Below are 15,883 nucleotides of genomic sequence, written 5' to 3'. Positions count from 1 at the left end.
AAGTCACCTTGCAGTCTCTTAGCATCCTCCTCACAGCTCACACCGCTGCCCAGCTTAGTGTCATCTGCAAACTTGGAGATATTATATTCAATTCCTTCATCTAAATCATTAATGTATATTGTAAATAGCTGGGGTCCCAGCACTGAACTTTGCGGGACCCCATTAGTCACTGCCTGCCATTTTGAAAAGGACCCGTTTATCCCGACTCTCTGCTTCCTATCTCCCAACCAGTTCTCTATCCACGTCAGTACATTACCCCCAATACCATGTGCTTTGATTTTGCACACCAATCTCTTGTGTGGGACCTTGTCAAAAGCCTTTTGAAAGTCCAAATACACCACATCCACTGGTTCTCCCTTATCCAATCTACTAGTTACATCCTCAAAAAATTCTAGAAGATTTAACAAACATGATTTCTTGACAAATCATGGCCCTATTGACAGCGGGCCTGCCTCCAAACCCGCACTCGCAGGACTGGTAAAATTCCGGCTCAAATGTGAGAAAATGTGAAGTTATTCAGTTTGTTAGGAAGAATATAAAACCAGAACATTGTTTATATGGTGAGGAACTATTAAGTGTTGGTGTTGAGAGGGATTTAGGTGGCGTACAGGAAGCACAGAGTTCCGATACCGGACTGTCCTAAAAGTTCCTGCCCTGGACTGTCCATGGCCAGGTGATAAAAAGTGCTCGAATTAACACAAACAAGTCACAATTCATCAACAGAAAAACTGAAGCAAATACTGAATGGTTGTACAATTCAAGGTGGCACGCACCTGGACAGGTAGGAAGTGAATCTCAGGCATTCTGCAGTATCTTTGGCCCACACTGGAATCCTTCAGGGCCTGTGTGATGGGATCCCAACAAGCGCCCTCCAAGAAAAAACCAAACAGGAGTGCCCCATCTTCAGGAGGGGCCGGGTGCTGTGAGTAAACCGACATCGGAAGGGAATCAGATCAATGGTGCAACACTGTTCCGTCTCATCAGGACCCAGACCCGGTACAGCCGTCCGATCATCACCCTGGGTAAACTCCCCAGTCCCCATCAGGTCCCAGACCCGGTACAGCCCTCCGATCATCACCCTGGGTAAACTCCCCAGTCCCCATCAGGACCCAGACCCGGTACAGCGCTCCAATCATCACCCTGGGTAAACTCCCCAGTCCCCATCAGGACCCAGGCCCGGTACAGCGCTCCAATCATCACCCTGGGTAAACTCCCCAGTCCCCATCAGGTCCCAGACCCGGTACAGCCCTCCGATCATCACCCTGGGTAAACTCCCCAGTCCCCATCAGGTCCCAGACCCGGTACAGCCCTCCGATCATCACCCTGGGTAAACTCCCCAGTCCCCATCAGGTCCCAGACCCGGTACAGCCCTCCGATCATCACCCTGGGTAAACTCCCCAGTCCCCATCAGGACCCGTCTGGTAGCCCCCCCCACCAATCATCGCCCTGGGTAACCTCCCCACTCCCCATCAGGATCCGTCTGGTAGCCCCCCCCACCAATCATCGCCCTGGGTAACCTCCCCACTCCCCATCAGGACCCGTCTGGTAGCCGCCCCTACGATCATCGCTCTGGGTAACCTCCCCACTCCCCATCAGGATCCGTCTGGTAGCCCGCCCCTACGATCATCGCTCTGGGTAACCTCCCCACTCCCCATCAGGACCCGTCTGGTAGCCCGCCCCACCGATCATCGCCCTGGGTAACCTCCCCACTCCCCATCAGGACCCGCCCAGTATACCCCCCGGCCCCCCCACCGATCATCACCCTGTGTCATGCTCTGCTCTCTAACCCTTCGCCCTGAGGTGATGTTGTGAAGGAGCTTGCACTCACCTTGAAGGCCTGCGCCCAGACATTGTATTTGTGTTTGGTGATGCCTGGGTACTCCTCGACTTGGTCACTAGCGGGCTGCACGTGGAACTGAAAGTTGACGGAATCCACCGATACCCCATGTTTACGGGCGTGGTTCTGTAACAGAGCTGTGAACAGACCTGCAAAGGGACATGGGAACCTGTCTCAACTCGGGCTAATACCTTACATTCAACACCAACCTTAGCGCCTTTAATGTAGTAAAACCTCCCAAGGTGCTTTAATCAAACATAAATTCACATTGAGCCTCTGAAGGAGATATTAGGACAGGTGACCAAACACTTACGAAATGAGGTAGGTTTTAAGGAGCAACTTAAAGGAGCAAAGGGAGGTAGCGAGGCGCAGAGGTTTAGGGAGGGAATTCCAGAGCTTATGGCCCCGGCAGCTAAAGGCACAGCCGCAAATGCTGGAGCGATTATAATCAGGGATGCTCAAGGGAAGAATTGGATGAGCGCAGATATCTCGGATATCTGGAAGGCTAGAGATTAGAAAGATAGGGGCAAAGCAGGGATTTAAAAACAAGACAGAAAACCTTAATTAGCATCCTTTCAGGCAGCTCCAAGAGGTGTCTGTGTTCAGTGAAGGCCCAGTACAGGTGTCTGTGTTCAGTGAGCCCAGTACAGGTGTCTGTGTTCAGTGAGCCCAGTACAGGTGTCTGTGTTCAGTGAGGGCCCAGTACAGGTGTCTGTGTTCAGTGAGCCCAGTACAGGTGTCTGTGTTCAGTGAGGGCCCAGTACAGGTGTCTGTGTTCAGTGAGGGCCCAGTACAGGTGTCTGTGTTCAGTGAGCCCAGTACAGGTGTCTGTGTTCAGTGAGGGCCCAGCACAGGTGTCTGTGTTCAGTGAGCCCAGTACAGGTGTCTGTGTTCAGTGAGCCCAGTACAGGTGTCTGTGTTCAGTGAGGGCCTAGTACAGGTTTCTGTGTTCAGTGAGGGCCCAGTACAGGTGTCTGTGTTCAGTGAGGGCCCAGTACAGGTGTCTGTGTTCAGTGAGCCCAATACAGGTGTCTGTGTTCAGTGAGGGCCCAGCACAGGTATCTGTGTTCAGTGAGGGCCCAGTACAGGTGTCTGTGTTCAGTGAGCCCAGTACAGGTGTCTGTGTTCAGTGAGCCCAGTACAGGTGTCTGTGTTCAGTGAGGGCCCAGCACAGGTGTCTGTGTTCAGTGAGGGCCCAGTACAGGTGTCTGTGTTCAGTGAGGGCCTAGTACAGGTGTCTGTGTTCAGTGAGGGCCCAGTACAGGTGTCTGTGTTCAGTGAGGGCCCAGTACAGGTGTCTGTGTTCAGTGAGCCCAGTACAGGTGTCTGTGTTCAGTGAGGGCCCAGTACAGGTGTCTGTGTTCAGTGAGCCCAGTACAGGTGTCTGTGTTCAGTGAGCCCAGTACAGGTGTCTGTGTTCAGTGAGGGCCTAGTACAGGTTTCTGTGTTCAGTGAGGGCCCAGTACAGGTGTCTGTGTTCAGTGAGGGCCCAGTACAGGTGTCTGTGTTCAGTGAGCCCAGTACAGGTGTCTGTGTTCAGTGAGGGCCCAGCACAGGTATCTGTGTTCAGTGAGGGCCCAGTACAGGTGTCTGTGTTCAGTGAGCCCAGTACAGGTGTCTGTGTTCAGTGAGCCCAGTACAGGTGTCTGTGTTCAGTGAGGGCCCAGCACAGGTGTCTGTGTTCAGTGAGGGCCCAGTACAGGTGTCTGTGTTCAGTGAGGGCCCAGTACAGGTGTCTGTGTTCAGTGAGCCCAGTACAGGTGTCTGTGTTCAGTGAGCCCAGTACAGGTGTCTGTGTTCAGTGAGCCCAGTACAGGTGTCTGTGTTCAGTGAGCCCAGTACACGTGTCTGTGTTCAGTGAGGGCCCAGTACAGGTGTCTGTGTTCAGTGAGCCCAGTACAGGTGTCTGTGTTCAGTGAGGGCCCAGCACAGGTATCTGTGTTCAGTGAGGGCCCAGTACAGGTGTCTGTGTTCAGTGAGCCCAGTACAGGTGTCTGTGTTCAGTGAGCCCAGTACAGGTGTCTGTGTTCAGTGAGGGCCCAGCACAGGTGTCTGTGTTCAGTGAGGGCCCAGTACAGGTGTCTGTGTTCAGTGAGGGCCCAGCACAGGTGTCTGTGTTCAGTGAGGGCCCAGTACAGGTGTCTGTGTTCAGTGAGCCCAGTACAGGTGTCTGTGTTCAGTGAGCCCAGTACAGGTGTCTGTGTTCAGTGAGGGCCCAGCACAGGTGTCTGTGTTCAGTGAGGGCCCAGTACAGGTGTCTGTGTTCAGTGAGGGCCCAGTACAGGTGTCTGTGTTCAGTGAGCCCAGTACAGGTGCCTGTGTTCAGTGAGGGCCCAGTACAGGTGTCTGTGTTCAGTGAGCCCAGTACAAGTGTCTGTGTTCAGTGAGGGCCCAGTACAGGTGTCTGTGTTCAGTGAGGGCCCAGTACAGGTGTCTGTGTTCAGTGAGCCCAGAACAGGTGTCTGTGTTCAGTGAGCCCAGTACAGGTGTCTGTGTTCAGTGAGCCCAGTACAGGTGTCTGTGTTCAGTGAGCCCAGTACAGGTGTCTGTGTTCAGTGAGCCCAGTACAGGTGTCTGTGTTCAGTGAGCACAGTACAGGTGTCTGTGTTCAGTGAGGGCCCAGTACAGGTGTCTGTGTTCAGTGAGGGCCCAGTACAGGTGTCTGTGTTCAGTGAGCCCAGTACAGGTGTCTGTGTTCAGTGAGCCCAGTACAGGTGTCTGTGTTCAATGAGCCCAGTACAGGTGTCTGTGATCAATGAGCCCAGTACAAGTGTCTGTGTTCAGTGAGGGCCCAGTACAGGTGTCTGTGTTCAGTGCGGGCCCAGTACAGGTGTCTGTGTTCAGTGAGCCCAGTACAGGTGTCTGTGTTCAGTGAGCCCAGTACAGGTGTCTGTGTTCAGTGAGCCCAGTACAGGTGTCTGTGTTCAGTGAGCCCAGTACAGGTGTCTGTGTTCAGTGAGCCCAGTACACGTGTCTGTGTTCAGTGAGGGCCCAGTACAGGTGTCTGTGTTCAGTGAGCCCAGTACAGGTGTCTGTGTTCAGTGAGGGCCCAGCACAGGTATCTGTGTTCAGTGAGGGCCCAGTACAGGTGTCTGTGTTCAGTGAGCCCAGTACAGGTGTCTGTGTTCAGTGAGCCCAGTACAGGTGTCTGTGTTCAGTGAGGGCCCAGCACAGGTGTCTGTGTTCAGTGAGGGCCCAGTACAGGTGTCTGTGTTCAGTGAGGGCCCAGCACAGGTGTCTGTGTTCAGTGAGGGCCCAGTACAGGTGTCTGTGTTCAGTGAGCCCAGTACAGGTGTCTGTGTTCAGTGAGCCCAGTACAGGTGTCTGTGTTCAGTGAGGGCCCAGCACAGGTGTCTGTGTTCAGTGAGGGCCCAGTACAGGTGTCTGTGTTCAGTGAGGGCCCAGTACAGGTGTCTGTGTTCAGTGAGCCCAGTACAGGTGCCTGTGTTCAGTGAGGGCCCAGTACAGGTGTCTGTGTTCAGTGAGCCCAGTACAAGTGTCTGTGTTCAGTGAGGGCCCAGTACAGGTGTCTGTGTTCAGTGAGGGCCCAGTACAGGTGTCTGTGTTCAGTGAGCCCAGAACAGGTGTCTGTGTTCAGTGAGCCCAGTACAGGTGTCTGTGTTCAGTGAGCCCAGTACAGGTGTCTGTGTTCAGTGAGCCCAGTACAGGTGTCTGTGTTCAGTGAGCCCAGTACAGGTGTCTGTGTTCAGTGAGCACAGTACAGGTGTCTGTGTTCAGTGAGGGCCCAGTACAGGTGTCTGTGTTCAGTGAGGGCCCAGTACAGGTGTCTGTGTTCAGTGAGCCCAGTACAGGTGTCTGTGTTCAGTGAGCCCAGTACAGGTGTCTGTGTTCAATGAGCCCAGTACAGGTGTCTGTGATCAATGAGCCCAGTACAAGTGTCTGTGTTCAGTGAGGGCCCAGTACAGGTGTCTGTGTTCAGTGAGCCCAGAACAGGTGTCTGTGTTCAGTGAGCCCAGTACAGGTGTCTGTGTTCAGTGAGCCCAGTACAGGTGTCTGTGTTCAGTGCGGGCCCAGTACAGGTGTCTGTGTTCAGTGAGCCCAGTACAGGTGTCTGTGTTCAGTGAGCCCAGTACAAGTGTCTGTGTTCAGTGAGGGCCCAGTACAGGTGTCTGTGTTCAGTGAGACCAGTACAGGTGTCTGTGTTCAGTGAGGGCCCAGTAGAGGTGTCTGTGTTCAGTGAGGGCCCAGTACAGGTGTCTGTGTTCAGTGAGGGCCCAGTACAGGTGTCTGTGTTCAGTGAGGGCCCAGTACAGGTGTCTGTGTTCAGTGAGGGCCCAGTACAGGTGTCTGTGTTCAGTGAGCCCAGTACAGGTGTCTGTGTTCAGTGAGCCCAGTACAGGTGTCTGTGTTCAGTGAGGGCCCAGTACAGGTGTCTGTGTTCAGTGAGCCCAGTACAGGTGTCTGTGTTTAGTGATCCCAGTACAGGTGTCTGTGTTCAGTGAGCCCAGTACAGGTGTCTGTGTTCAGTGAGCCCAGTACAGGTGTCTGTGTTCAGTGAGCACAGTACAGGTGTCTGTGTTCAGTGAGGGCCCAGTACAGGTGTCTGTGTTCAGTGAGGGCCCAGTACAGGTGTCTGTGTTCAGTGAGCCCAGTACAGGTGTCTGTGTTCAGTGAGGGCCCAATACAGGTGTCTGTGTTCAGTGAGGGCCCAGTACAGGTGTCAGTGTTCAGTGAGGGCCCAGTACAGGTGTCTGTGTTCAGTGAGGGCCCAGTACAGGTGTCTGTGTTCAGTGAGTGCCCAGTACAGGTGTCTGTGTTCAGTGAGCCCAGTACAGGTGTCTGTGTTCAGTGAGCCTAGTACAAGTGTCTGTGTTCAGTGAGGGCCCAGTACAAGTGTCTGTGTTCAGTGAGGGCCCAGTACAGGTGTCTGTGCTCAGTGAGGGCCCAGTACAGGTGTCTGTGTTCAGTGAGGGCCCAGTACAGGTGTCTGTGTTCAGTGAGCACAGTACAGGTGTCTGTGTTCAGTAAGGGCCCAGTACAGGTGTCTGTGTTCAGTGAGCCCAGTACAGGTGTCTGTGTTCAGTGAGCCCAGTACAGGTGTCTGTGTTCAGTGAGGGCCCAGTACAGGTGTCTGTGTTCAGTGAGGGCCCAGTACAGGTGTCTGTGTTCAGTGAGCCCAGTACAGGTGTCTGTGTTCAGTGAGGGCCCAGTACAGGTGTCTGTGTTCAGTGAGGGCGCAGTACACGTGTCTGTGTTCAGTGAGAGCCCAGTACAGGCGTCTGTGTTCAGTGAAGGCCCAGTAAAGGTGTCTGTGTTCAGTGAGCCCAGTACAGGTGTCTGTGTTCAGTGAGGGCCCAGTACAGGTGTCTGTGTTCAGTGAGGGCCCAGTACAGGTGTCTGTGTTCAGTGAGCCCAGTACAGGTGTCTGTGTTCAGTGAGGGCCCAGTACAGGTGTCTGTGTTCAGTGAGCCCAGTACAGGTGTCTGTGTTTAGTGAGCCCAGTACAGGTGTCTGTGTTCAGTGAGCCCAGTACAGGTGTCTGTGTTCAGTGAGCCCAGTACAGGTGTCTGTGTTCAGTGAGCACAGTACAGGTGTCTGTGTTCAGTGAGGGCCCAGTACAGGTGTCTGTGTTCAGTGAGGGCCCAGTACAGGTGTCTGTGTTCAGTGAGCCCAGTACAGGTGTCTGTGTTCAGTGAGGGCCCAAGACAGGTGTCTGTGTTCAGTGAGGGCCCAGTACAGGTGTCAGTGTTCAGTGAGGGCCCAGTACAGGTGTCTGTGTTCAGTGAGGGCCCAGTACAGGTGTCTGTGTTCAGTGAGTGCCCAGTACAGGTGTCTGTGTTCAGTGAGCCCAGTACAGGTGTCTGTGTTCAGTGAGCCTAGTACAAGTGTCTGTGTTCAGTGAGGGCCCAGTACAAGTGTCTGTGTTCAGTGAGGGCCCAGTACAGGTGTCTGTGTTCAGTGAGGGCCCAGTACAGGAGTCTGTGTTCAGTGAGCACAGTACAGGTGTCTGTGTTCAGTAAGGGCCCAGTACAGGTGTCTGTGTTCAGTGAGCCCAGTACAGGTGTCTGTGTTCAGTGAGCCCAGTACAGGTGTCTGTGTTCAGTGAGGGCCCAGTACAGGTGTCTGTGTTCAGTGAGGGCCCAGTACAGGTGTCTGTGTTCAGTGAGCCCAGTACAGGTGTCTGTGTTCAGTGAGGGCCCAGTACAGGTGTCTGTGTTCAGTGAGGGCCCAGTACACGTGTCTGTGTTCAGTGAGAGCCCAGTACAGGCGTCTGTGTTCAGTGAAGGCCCAGTAAAGGTGTCTGTGTTCAGTGAGCCCAGTACAGGTGTCTGTGTTCAGTGAGGGCCCAGTACAGGTGTCTGTGTTCAGTGAGGGCCCAGTACAGGTGTCTGTGTTCAGTGAGCCCAGTACAGGTGTCTGTGTTCAGTGAGCCCAGTACAGGTGTCTGTGTTCAGTGAGCCCAGTACAGGTGTCTGTGTTCAGTGAGCCCAGTACAGGTGTCTGTGTTCAGTGAGCCCAGTACAGGTGTCTGTGTTCAATGAGCCCAGTACAGGTGTCTGTGTTCAGTGAGCCCAGTACAGGTGTCTGTGTTCAGTGAGCACAGTACAGGTGTCTGTGTTCAGTGAGCCCAGTACAGGTGTCTGTGTTCAGTGAGCCCAGCACAAGTGTCTGTGTTCAGTGAGGGCCCAGCACAGGTGTCTGTGTTCAGTGAGCCCAGTAGAGGTGTCTGTGTTCAGTGAGGGCCCAGTACAGGTGTCTGTGTTCAGTGAGGGCCCAGTACAGGTGTCTGTGTTCAGTGAGCCCAGTACAGGTGCCTGTGTTCAGTGAGGGCCCAGTACAGGTGTCTGTGTTCAGTGAGCCCAGTACAAGTGTCTGTGTTCAGTGAGGGCCCAGTACAGGTGTCTGTGTTCAGTGAGGGCCCAGTACAGGTGTCTGTGTTCAGTGAGCCCAGAACAGGTGTCTGTGTTCAGTGAGCCCAGTACATGTGTCTGTGTTCAGTGAGCCCAGTACAGGTGTCTGTGTTCAGTGAGCCCAGTACAGGTGTCTGTGTTCAGTGAGCCCAGTACAGGTGTCTGTGTTCAGTGAGCACAGTACAGGTGTCTGTGTTCAGTGAGGGCCCAGTACAGGTGTCTGTGTTCAGTGAGGGCCCAGTACAGGTGTCTGTGTTCAGTGAGCCCAGTACAGGTGTCTGTGTTCAGTGAGCCCAGTACAGGTGTCAGTGTTCAATGAGCCCAGTAAAGGTGTCTGTGATCAGTGAGCCCAGTACAAGTGTCTGTGTTCAGTGAGGGCCCAGTACAGGTGTCTGTGTTCAGTGCGGGCCCAGTACAGGTGTCTGTGTTCAGTGAGCCCAGTACAGGTGTCTGTGTTCAGTGAGCCCAGTACAAGTGTCTGTGTTCAGTGAGGGCCCAGTACAGGTGTCTGTGTTCAGTGAGACCAGTACAGGTGTCTGTGTTCAGTGAGGGCCCAGTAGAGGTGTCTGTGTTCAGTGAGGGCCCAGTACAGGTGTCTGTGTTCAGTGAGGGCCCAGTACAGGTGTCTGTGTTCAGTGAGGGCCCAGTACAGGTGTCTGTGTTCAGTGAGCCCAGTACAGGTGTCTGTGTTCAGTGAGCCCAGTACAGGTGTCTGTGTTCAGTGAGGGCCCAGTACAGGTGTCTGTGTTCAGTGAGCCCAGTACAGGTGTCTGTGTTTAGTGAGCCCAGTACAGGTGTCTGTGTTCAGTGAGCCCAGTACAGGTGTCTGTGTTCAGTGAGCCCAGTACAGGTGTCTGTGTTCAGTGAGCACAGTACAGGTGTCTGTGTTCAGTGAGGGCCCAGTACAGGTGTCTGTGTTCAGTGAGGGCCCAGTACAGGTGTCTGTGTTCAGTGAGCCCAGTACAGGTGTCTGTGTTCAGTGAGGGGCCAATACAGGTGTCTGTGTTCAGTGAGGGCCCAGTACAGGTGTCAGTGTTCAGTGAGGGCCCAGTACAGGTGTCTGTGTTCAGTGAGGGCCCAGTACAGGTGTCTGTGTTCAGTGAGTGCCCAGTACAGGTGTCTGTGTTCAGTGAGCCCAGTACAGGTGTCTGTGTTCAGTGAGCCTAGTACAAGTGTCTGTGTTCAGTGAGGGCCCAGTACAAGTGTCTGTGTTCAGTGAGGGCCCAGTACAGGTGTCTGTGTTCAGTGAGAGCCCAGTACAGGTGTCTGTGTTCAGTGAGCACAGTACAGGTGTCTGTGTTCAGTAAGGGCCCAGTACAGGTGTCTGTGTTCAGTGAGCCCAGTACAGGTGTCTGTGTTCAGTGAGCCCAGTACAGGTGTCTGTGTTCAGTGAGGGCCCAGTACAGGTGTCTGTGTTCAGTGAGGGCCCAGTACAGGTGTCTGTGTTCAGTGAGCACAGTACAGGTGTCTGTGTTCAGTAAGGGCCCAGTACAGGTGTCTGTGTTCAGTGAGCCCAGTACAGGTGTCTGTGTTCAGTGAGCCCAGTACAGGTGTCTGTGTTCAGTGAGGGCCCAGTACAGGTGTCTGTGTTCAGTGAGGGCCCAGTACAGGTGTCTGTGTTCAGTGAGCCCAGTACAGGTGTCTGTGTTCAGTGAGGGCCCAGTACAGGTGTCTGTGTTCAGTGAGGGCCCAGTACACGTGTCTGTGTTCAGTGAGAGCCCAGTACAGGCGTCTGTGTTCAGTGAAGGCCCAGTAAAGGTGTCTGTGTTCAGTGAGCCCAGTACAGGTGTCTGTGTTCAGTGAGGGCCCAGTACAGGTGCCTGTGTTCAGTGAGGGCCCAATACAGGTGTCTGTGTTCAGTGAGGGCCCAGTACAGGTGTCAGTGTTCAGTGAGGGCCCAGTACAGGTGTCTGTGTTCAGTGAGGGCCCAGTACAGGTGTCTGTGTTCAGTGAGTGCCCAGTACAGGTGTCTGTGTTCAGTGAGCCCAGTACAGGTGTCTGTGTTCAGTGAGCCCAGTACAAGTGTCTGTGTTCAGTGAGGGCCCAGTACAAGTGTCTGTGTTCAGTGAGGGCCCAGTACAGGTGTCTGTGTTCAGTGAGGGCCCAGTACAGGTGTCTGTGTTCAGTGAGCACAGTACAGGTGTCTGTGTTCAGTAAGGGCCCAGTACAGGTGTCTGTGTTCAGTGAGCCCAGTACAGGTGTCTGTGTTCAGTGAGCCCAGTACAGGTGTCTGTGTTCAGTGAGGGCCCAGTACAGGTGTCTGTGTTCAGTGAGCCCAGTACAGGTGTCTGTGTTTAGTGAGCCCAGTACAGGTGTCTGTGTTCAGTGAGGGCCCAGTACAGGTGTCTGTGTTCAGTGAGGACCCAGTACAGGCGTCTGTGTTCAGTGAGGGCCCAGTACAGGTGTCTGTGTTCAGTGAGGGCCCAGTACAGGTGTCTGTGTTCAGTGAGCCCAGTACAGGTGTCTGTGTTCAGTGAGCCCAGTACAGGTGTCTGTGTTCAGTGAGCCCAGTACAGGTGTCTGTGGTCAGTGAGCCCAGTACAGGTGTCTGTGTTCAGTGAGCCCAGTACAGGTGTCCGTGTTCAATGAGCCCAGTACAGGTGTCTGTGTTCAGTGAGCCCAGTACAGGTGTCTGTGTTCAGTGAGCACAGTACAGGTGTCTGTGTTCAGTGAGCCCAGTACAGGTGTCTGTGTTCAGTGAGCCCAGTACAAGTGTCTGTGTTCAGTGAGGGCCCAGCACAGGTGTCTGTGTTCAGTGAGCCCAGTAGAGGTGTCTGTGTTCAGTGAGGGCCAAGTACAGTTGTCTGTGTTCAGTGAGCCCAGTACAGGTGTCTGTGTTCAGTGAGGGCCCAGTACAGGTGTCTGTGTTCAGTGAGGGCCCAGTACAGGTGTCTGTGTTCAGTGAGCCCAGTACAGGTGTCTGTGTTCAGTGAGCCTAGTACAAGTGTCTGTGTTCAGTGAGGGCCCAGTACAAGTGTCTGTGTTCAGTGAGGGCCCAGTACAGGTGTCTGTGTTCAGTGAGGGCCCAGTACAGGAGTCTGTGTTCAGTGAGCACAGTACAGGTGTCTGTGTTCAGTAAGGGCCCAGTACAGGTGTCTGTGTTCAGTGAGCCCAGTACAGGTGTCTGTGTTCAGTGAGCCCAGTACAGGTGTCTGTGTTCAGTGAGGGCCCAGTACAGGTGTCTGTGTTCAGTGAGGGCCCAGTACAGGTGTCTGTGTTCAGTGAGCCCAGTACAGGTGTCTGTGTTCAGTGAGGGCCCAGTACAGGTGTCTGTGTTCAGTGAGGGCCCAGTACACGTGTCTGTGTTCAGTGAGAGCCCAGTACAGGCGTCTGTGTTCAGTGAAGGCCCAGTAAAGGTGTCTGTGTTCAGTGAGCCCAGTACAGGTGTCTGTGTTCAGTGAGGGCCCAGTACAGGTGTCTGTGTTCAGTGAGGGCCCAGTACAGGTGTCTGTGTTCAGTGAGCCCAGTACAGGTGTCTGTGTTCAGTGAGCCCAGTACAGGTGTCTGTGTTCAGTGAGCCCAGTACAGGTGTCTGTGTTCAGTGAGCCCAGTACAGGTGTCTGTGTTCAGTGAGCCCAGTACAGGTGTCTGTGTTCAATGAGCCCAGTACAGGTGTCTGTGTTCAGTGAGCCCAGTACAGGTGTCTGTGTTCAGTGAGCACAGTACAGGTGTCTGTGTTCAGTGAGCCCAGTACAGGTGTCTGTGTTCAGTGAGCCCAGCACAAGTGTCTGTGTTCAGTGAGGGCCCAGCACAGGTGTCTGTGTTCAGTGAGCCCAGTAGAGGTGTCTGTGTTCAGTGAGGGCCCAGTACAGGTGTCTGTGTTCAGTGAGGGCCCAGTACAGGTGTCTGTGTTCAGTGAGCCCAGTACAGGTGCCTGTGTTCAGTGAGGGCCCAGTACAGGTGTCTGTGTTCAGTGAGCCCAGTACAAGTGTCTGTGTTCAGTGAGGGCCCAGTACAGGTGTCTGTGTTCAGTGAGGGCCCAGTACAGGTGTCTGTGTTCAGTGAGCCCAGAACAGGTGTCTGTGTTCAGTGAGCCCAGTACATGTGTCTGTGTTCAGTGAGCCCAGTACAGGTGTCTGTGTTCAGTGAGCCCAGTACAGGTGTCTGTGTTCAGTGAGCCCAGTACAGGTGTCTGTGTTCAGTGAGCACAGTACAGGTGTCTGTGTTCAGTGAGGGCCCAGTACAGGTGTCTGTGTTCAGTGAGGGCCCAGTACAGGTGTCTGTGTTCAGTGAGCCCAGTACAGGTGTCTGTGTTCAGTGAGCCCAGTACAGGTGTCTGTGTTCAATGAGCCCAGTAAAGGTGTCTGTGATCAGTGAGCCCAGTACAAGTGTCTGTGTTCAGTGAGGGCCCAGTACAGGTGTCTGTGTTCAGTGCGGGCCCAGTACAGGTGTCTGTGTTCAGTGAGCCCAGTACAGGTGTCTGTGTTCAGTGAGCCTAGTACAAGTGTCTGTGTTCAGTGAGGGCCCAGTACAAGTGTCTGTGTTCAGTGAGGGCCCAGTACAGGTGTCTGTGTTCAGTGAGAGCCCAGTACAGGTGTCTGTGTTCAGTGAGCACAGTACAGGTGTCTGTGTTCAGTAAGGGCCCAGTACAGGTGTCTGTGTTCAGTGAGCCCAGTACAGGTGTCTGTGTTCAGTGAGCCCAGTACAGGTGTCTGTGTTCAGTGAGGGCCCAGTACAGGTGTCTGTGTTCAGTGAGGGCCCAGTACAGGTGTCTGTGTTCAGTGAGCACAGTACAGGTGTCTGTGTTCAGTAAGGGCCCAGTACAGGTGTCTGTGTTCAGTGAGCCCAGTACAGGTGTCTGTGTTCAGTGAGCCCAGTACAGGTGTCTGTGTTCAGTGAGGGCCCAGTACAGGTGTCTGTGTTCAGTGAGGGCCCAGTACAGGTGTCTGTGTTCAGTGAGCCCAGTACAGGTGTCTGTGTTCAGTGAGGGCCCAGTACAGGTGTCTGTGTTCAGTGAGGGCCCAGTACACGTGTCTGTGTTCAGTGAGAGCCCAGTACAGGCGTCTGTGTTCAGTGAAGGCCCAGTAAAGGTGTCTGTGTTCAGTGAGCCCAGTACAGGTGTCTGTGTTCAGTGAGGGCCCAGTACAGGTGCCTGTGTTCAGTGAGGGCCCAATACAGGTGTCTGTGTTCAGTGAGGGCCCAGTACAGGTGTCAGTGTTCAGTGAGGGCCCAGTACAGGTGTCTGTGTTCAGTGAGGGCCCAGTACAGGTGTCTGTGTTCAGTGAGTGCCCAGTACAGGTGTCTGTGTTCAGTGAGCCCAGTACAGGTGTCTGTGTTCAGTGAGCCTAGTACAAGTGTCTGTGTTCAGTGAGCGCCCAGTACAAGTGTCTGTGTTCAGTGAGGGCCCAGTACAGGTGTCTGTGTTCAGTGAGGGCCCAGTACAGGTGTCTGTGTTCAGTGAGCACAGTACAGGTGTCTGTGTTCAGTAAGGGCCCAGTACAGGTGTCTGTGTTCAGTGAGCCCAGTGCAGGTGTCTGTGTTCAGTGAGCCCAGTACAGGTGTCTGTGTTCAGTGAGGGCCCAGTACAGGTGTCTGTGTTCAGTGAGGGCCCAGTACAGGTGTCTGTGTTTAGTGAGCCCAGTACAGGTGTCTGTGTTCAGTGAGGGCCCAGTACAGGTGTCTGTGTTCAGTGAGAGCCCAGTACAGGCGTCTGTGTTCAGTGAGGGCCCAGTACAGGTGTCTGTGTTCAGTGAGGGCCCAGTACAGGTGTCTGTGTTCAGTGAGCCCAGTACAGGTGTCTGTGTTCAGTGAGCCCAGTACAGGTGTCTGTGGTCAGTGAGCCCAGTACAGGTGTCTGTGTTCAGTGAGCCCAGTACAGGTGTCCGTGTTCAATGAGCCCAGTACAGGTGTCTGTGTTCAGTGAGCCCAGTACAGGTGTCTGTGTTCAGTGAGCACAGTACAGGTGTCTGTGTTCAGTGAGCCCAGTACAGGTGTCTGTGTTCAGTGAGCCCAGTACAAGTGTCTGTGTTCAGTGAGGGCCCAGCACAGGTGTCTGTGTTCAGTGAGCCCAGTAGAGGTGTCTGTGTTCAGTGAGGGCCCAGTACAGTTGTCTGTGTTCAGTGAGCCCAGTACAGGTGTCTGTGTTCAGTGAGGGCCCAGTACAGGTGTCTGTGTTCAGTGAGGGCCCAGTACAGGTGTCTGTGTTCAGTGAGCCCAGTACAGGTGTCTGTGTTCAGTGAGCCCAGTACAGGTGTCTGTGTTCAATGAGCCCAGTACAGGTGTCTGTGTTCAATGAGCCCAGTACAGGTGTCTGTGTTCAGTGAGTCCAGTACAGGTGTCTGTGTTCAGTGAGCACAGTACAGGTGTCTGTGTTCAGTGAGCCCAGTACAGGTGTCTGTGTTCAGTGAGCCCAGTACAAGTGTCTGTGTTCAGTGAGGGCCCAGAACAGGTGTCTGTGTTCAGTGAGCCCAGTAGAGGTGTCTGTGTTCAGTGAGGGCCCAGTACAGGTGTCTGTGTTCAGTGAGCCCAGTACAGGTGTCTGTGTTCAGTGAGGGCCCAGTACAGGTGTCTGTGTTCAGTGAGGGCCCAGTACAGGTGTCTGTGTTCAGTGAGGGGCCAGTACAGGTGTCTGTGTTCAGTGAGTGCCCAGTACAGGTGTCTGTGTTTAGTGATCCCAGTACAGGTGTCTGTGTTCAGTGAGCCCAGTACAAGTGTCTGTGTTCAGTGAGGGCCCAGTACAAGTGTCTGTGTTCAGTGAGGGCCCAGTACAGGTGTCTGTGTTCAGTGAGGGCCCAGTACAGGTGTCTGTGTTCAGTGAGCACAGTACAGGTGTCTGTGTTCAGTGAGGGCCCAGTACAAGTGTCTGTGTTCAGTGAGGGCCCAGTACAGGTGTCAGTGTTCAGTGAGGGCCCAGTACAGGTGTCTGTGTTCAGTGAGCCCAGTACAGGAGTCTGTGTTCAGTGAGCCCAGTACAGGTGTCTGTGTTCAGTGAGCCCAGTACAGGTGTCTGTGTTCAGTGAGGGCCCAGTACAGGTGTCTGTGTTCAGTGAGGGCCCAGTACAGGTGTCAGTGTTCAGTGAGGGCCCAGTACAGGTGTCTGTGTTCAGTGAGCCCAGTACAGGAGTCTGTGTTCAGTGAGCCCAGTACAGGTGTCTGTGTTCAGTGAGCCCAGTACAGGTGTCTGTGTTCAGTGAGGGCCCAGTACAGGTGTCTGTGTTCAGTGAGGGCCCAGTAC

General features: G+C 54.1%; 1 protein-coding gene across 3 annotated transcripts in view; it reads right to left on the bottom strand.

Moving 5' to 3' along the window:
* The window catches only part of LOC139267496 (dynein axonemal heavy chain 6-like), a 729,921-nt gene that overhangs the window by 6,979 nt on the left and 707,059 nt on the right, over positions 1 to 15,883 (bottom strand). For all 3 annotated transcript variants that reach the window (XM_070885895.1, XM_070885898.1, XM_070885896.1), the window contains 2 exons: positions 1,829 to 1,986; positions 774 to 920 (listed from right to left, as the gene is read on the bottom strand). In XM_070885895.1, coding sequence (XP_070741996.1) covers positions 774 to 920; positions 1,829 to 1,986 — 305 coding nt within the window. The remainder of the gene's footprint in view (positions 1 to 773; positions 921 to 1,828; positions 1,987 to 15,883) is intronic.

The sequence above is a fragment of the Pristiophorus japonicus genome, chromosome 7 (assembly GCF_044704955.1).
Source record: "Pristiophorus japonicus isolate sPriJap1 chromosome 7, sPriJap1.hap1, whole genome shotgun sequence".
Classification (NCBI taxonomy): Eukaryota; Metazoa; Chordata; class Chondrichthyes; family Pristiophoridae; genus Pristiophorus; species Pristiophorus japonicus.
Note: the sequence above shows the minus strand (reverse complement) of the source record. Positions and strands in the feature narration are given on the sequence as shown.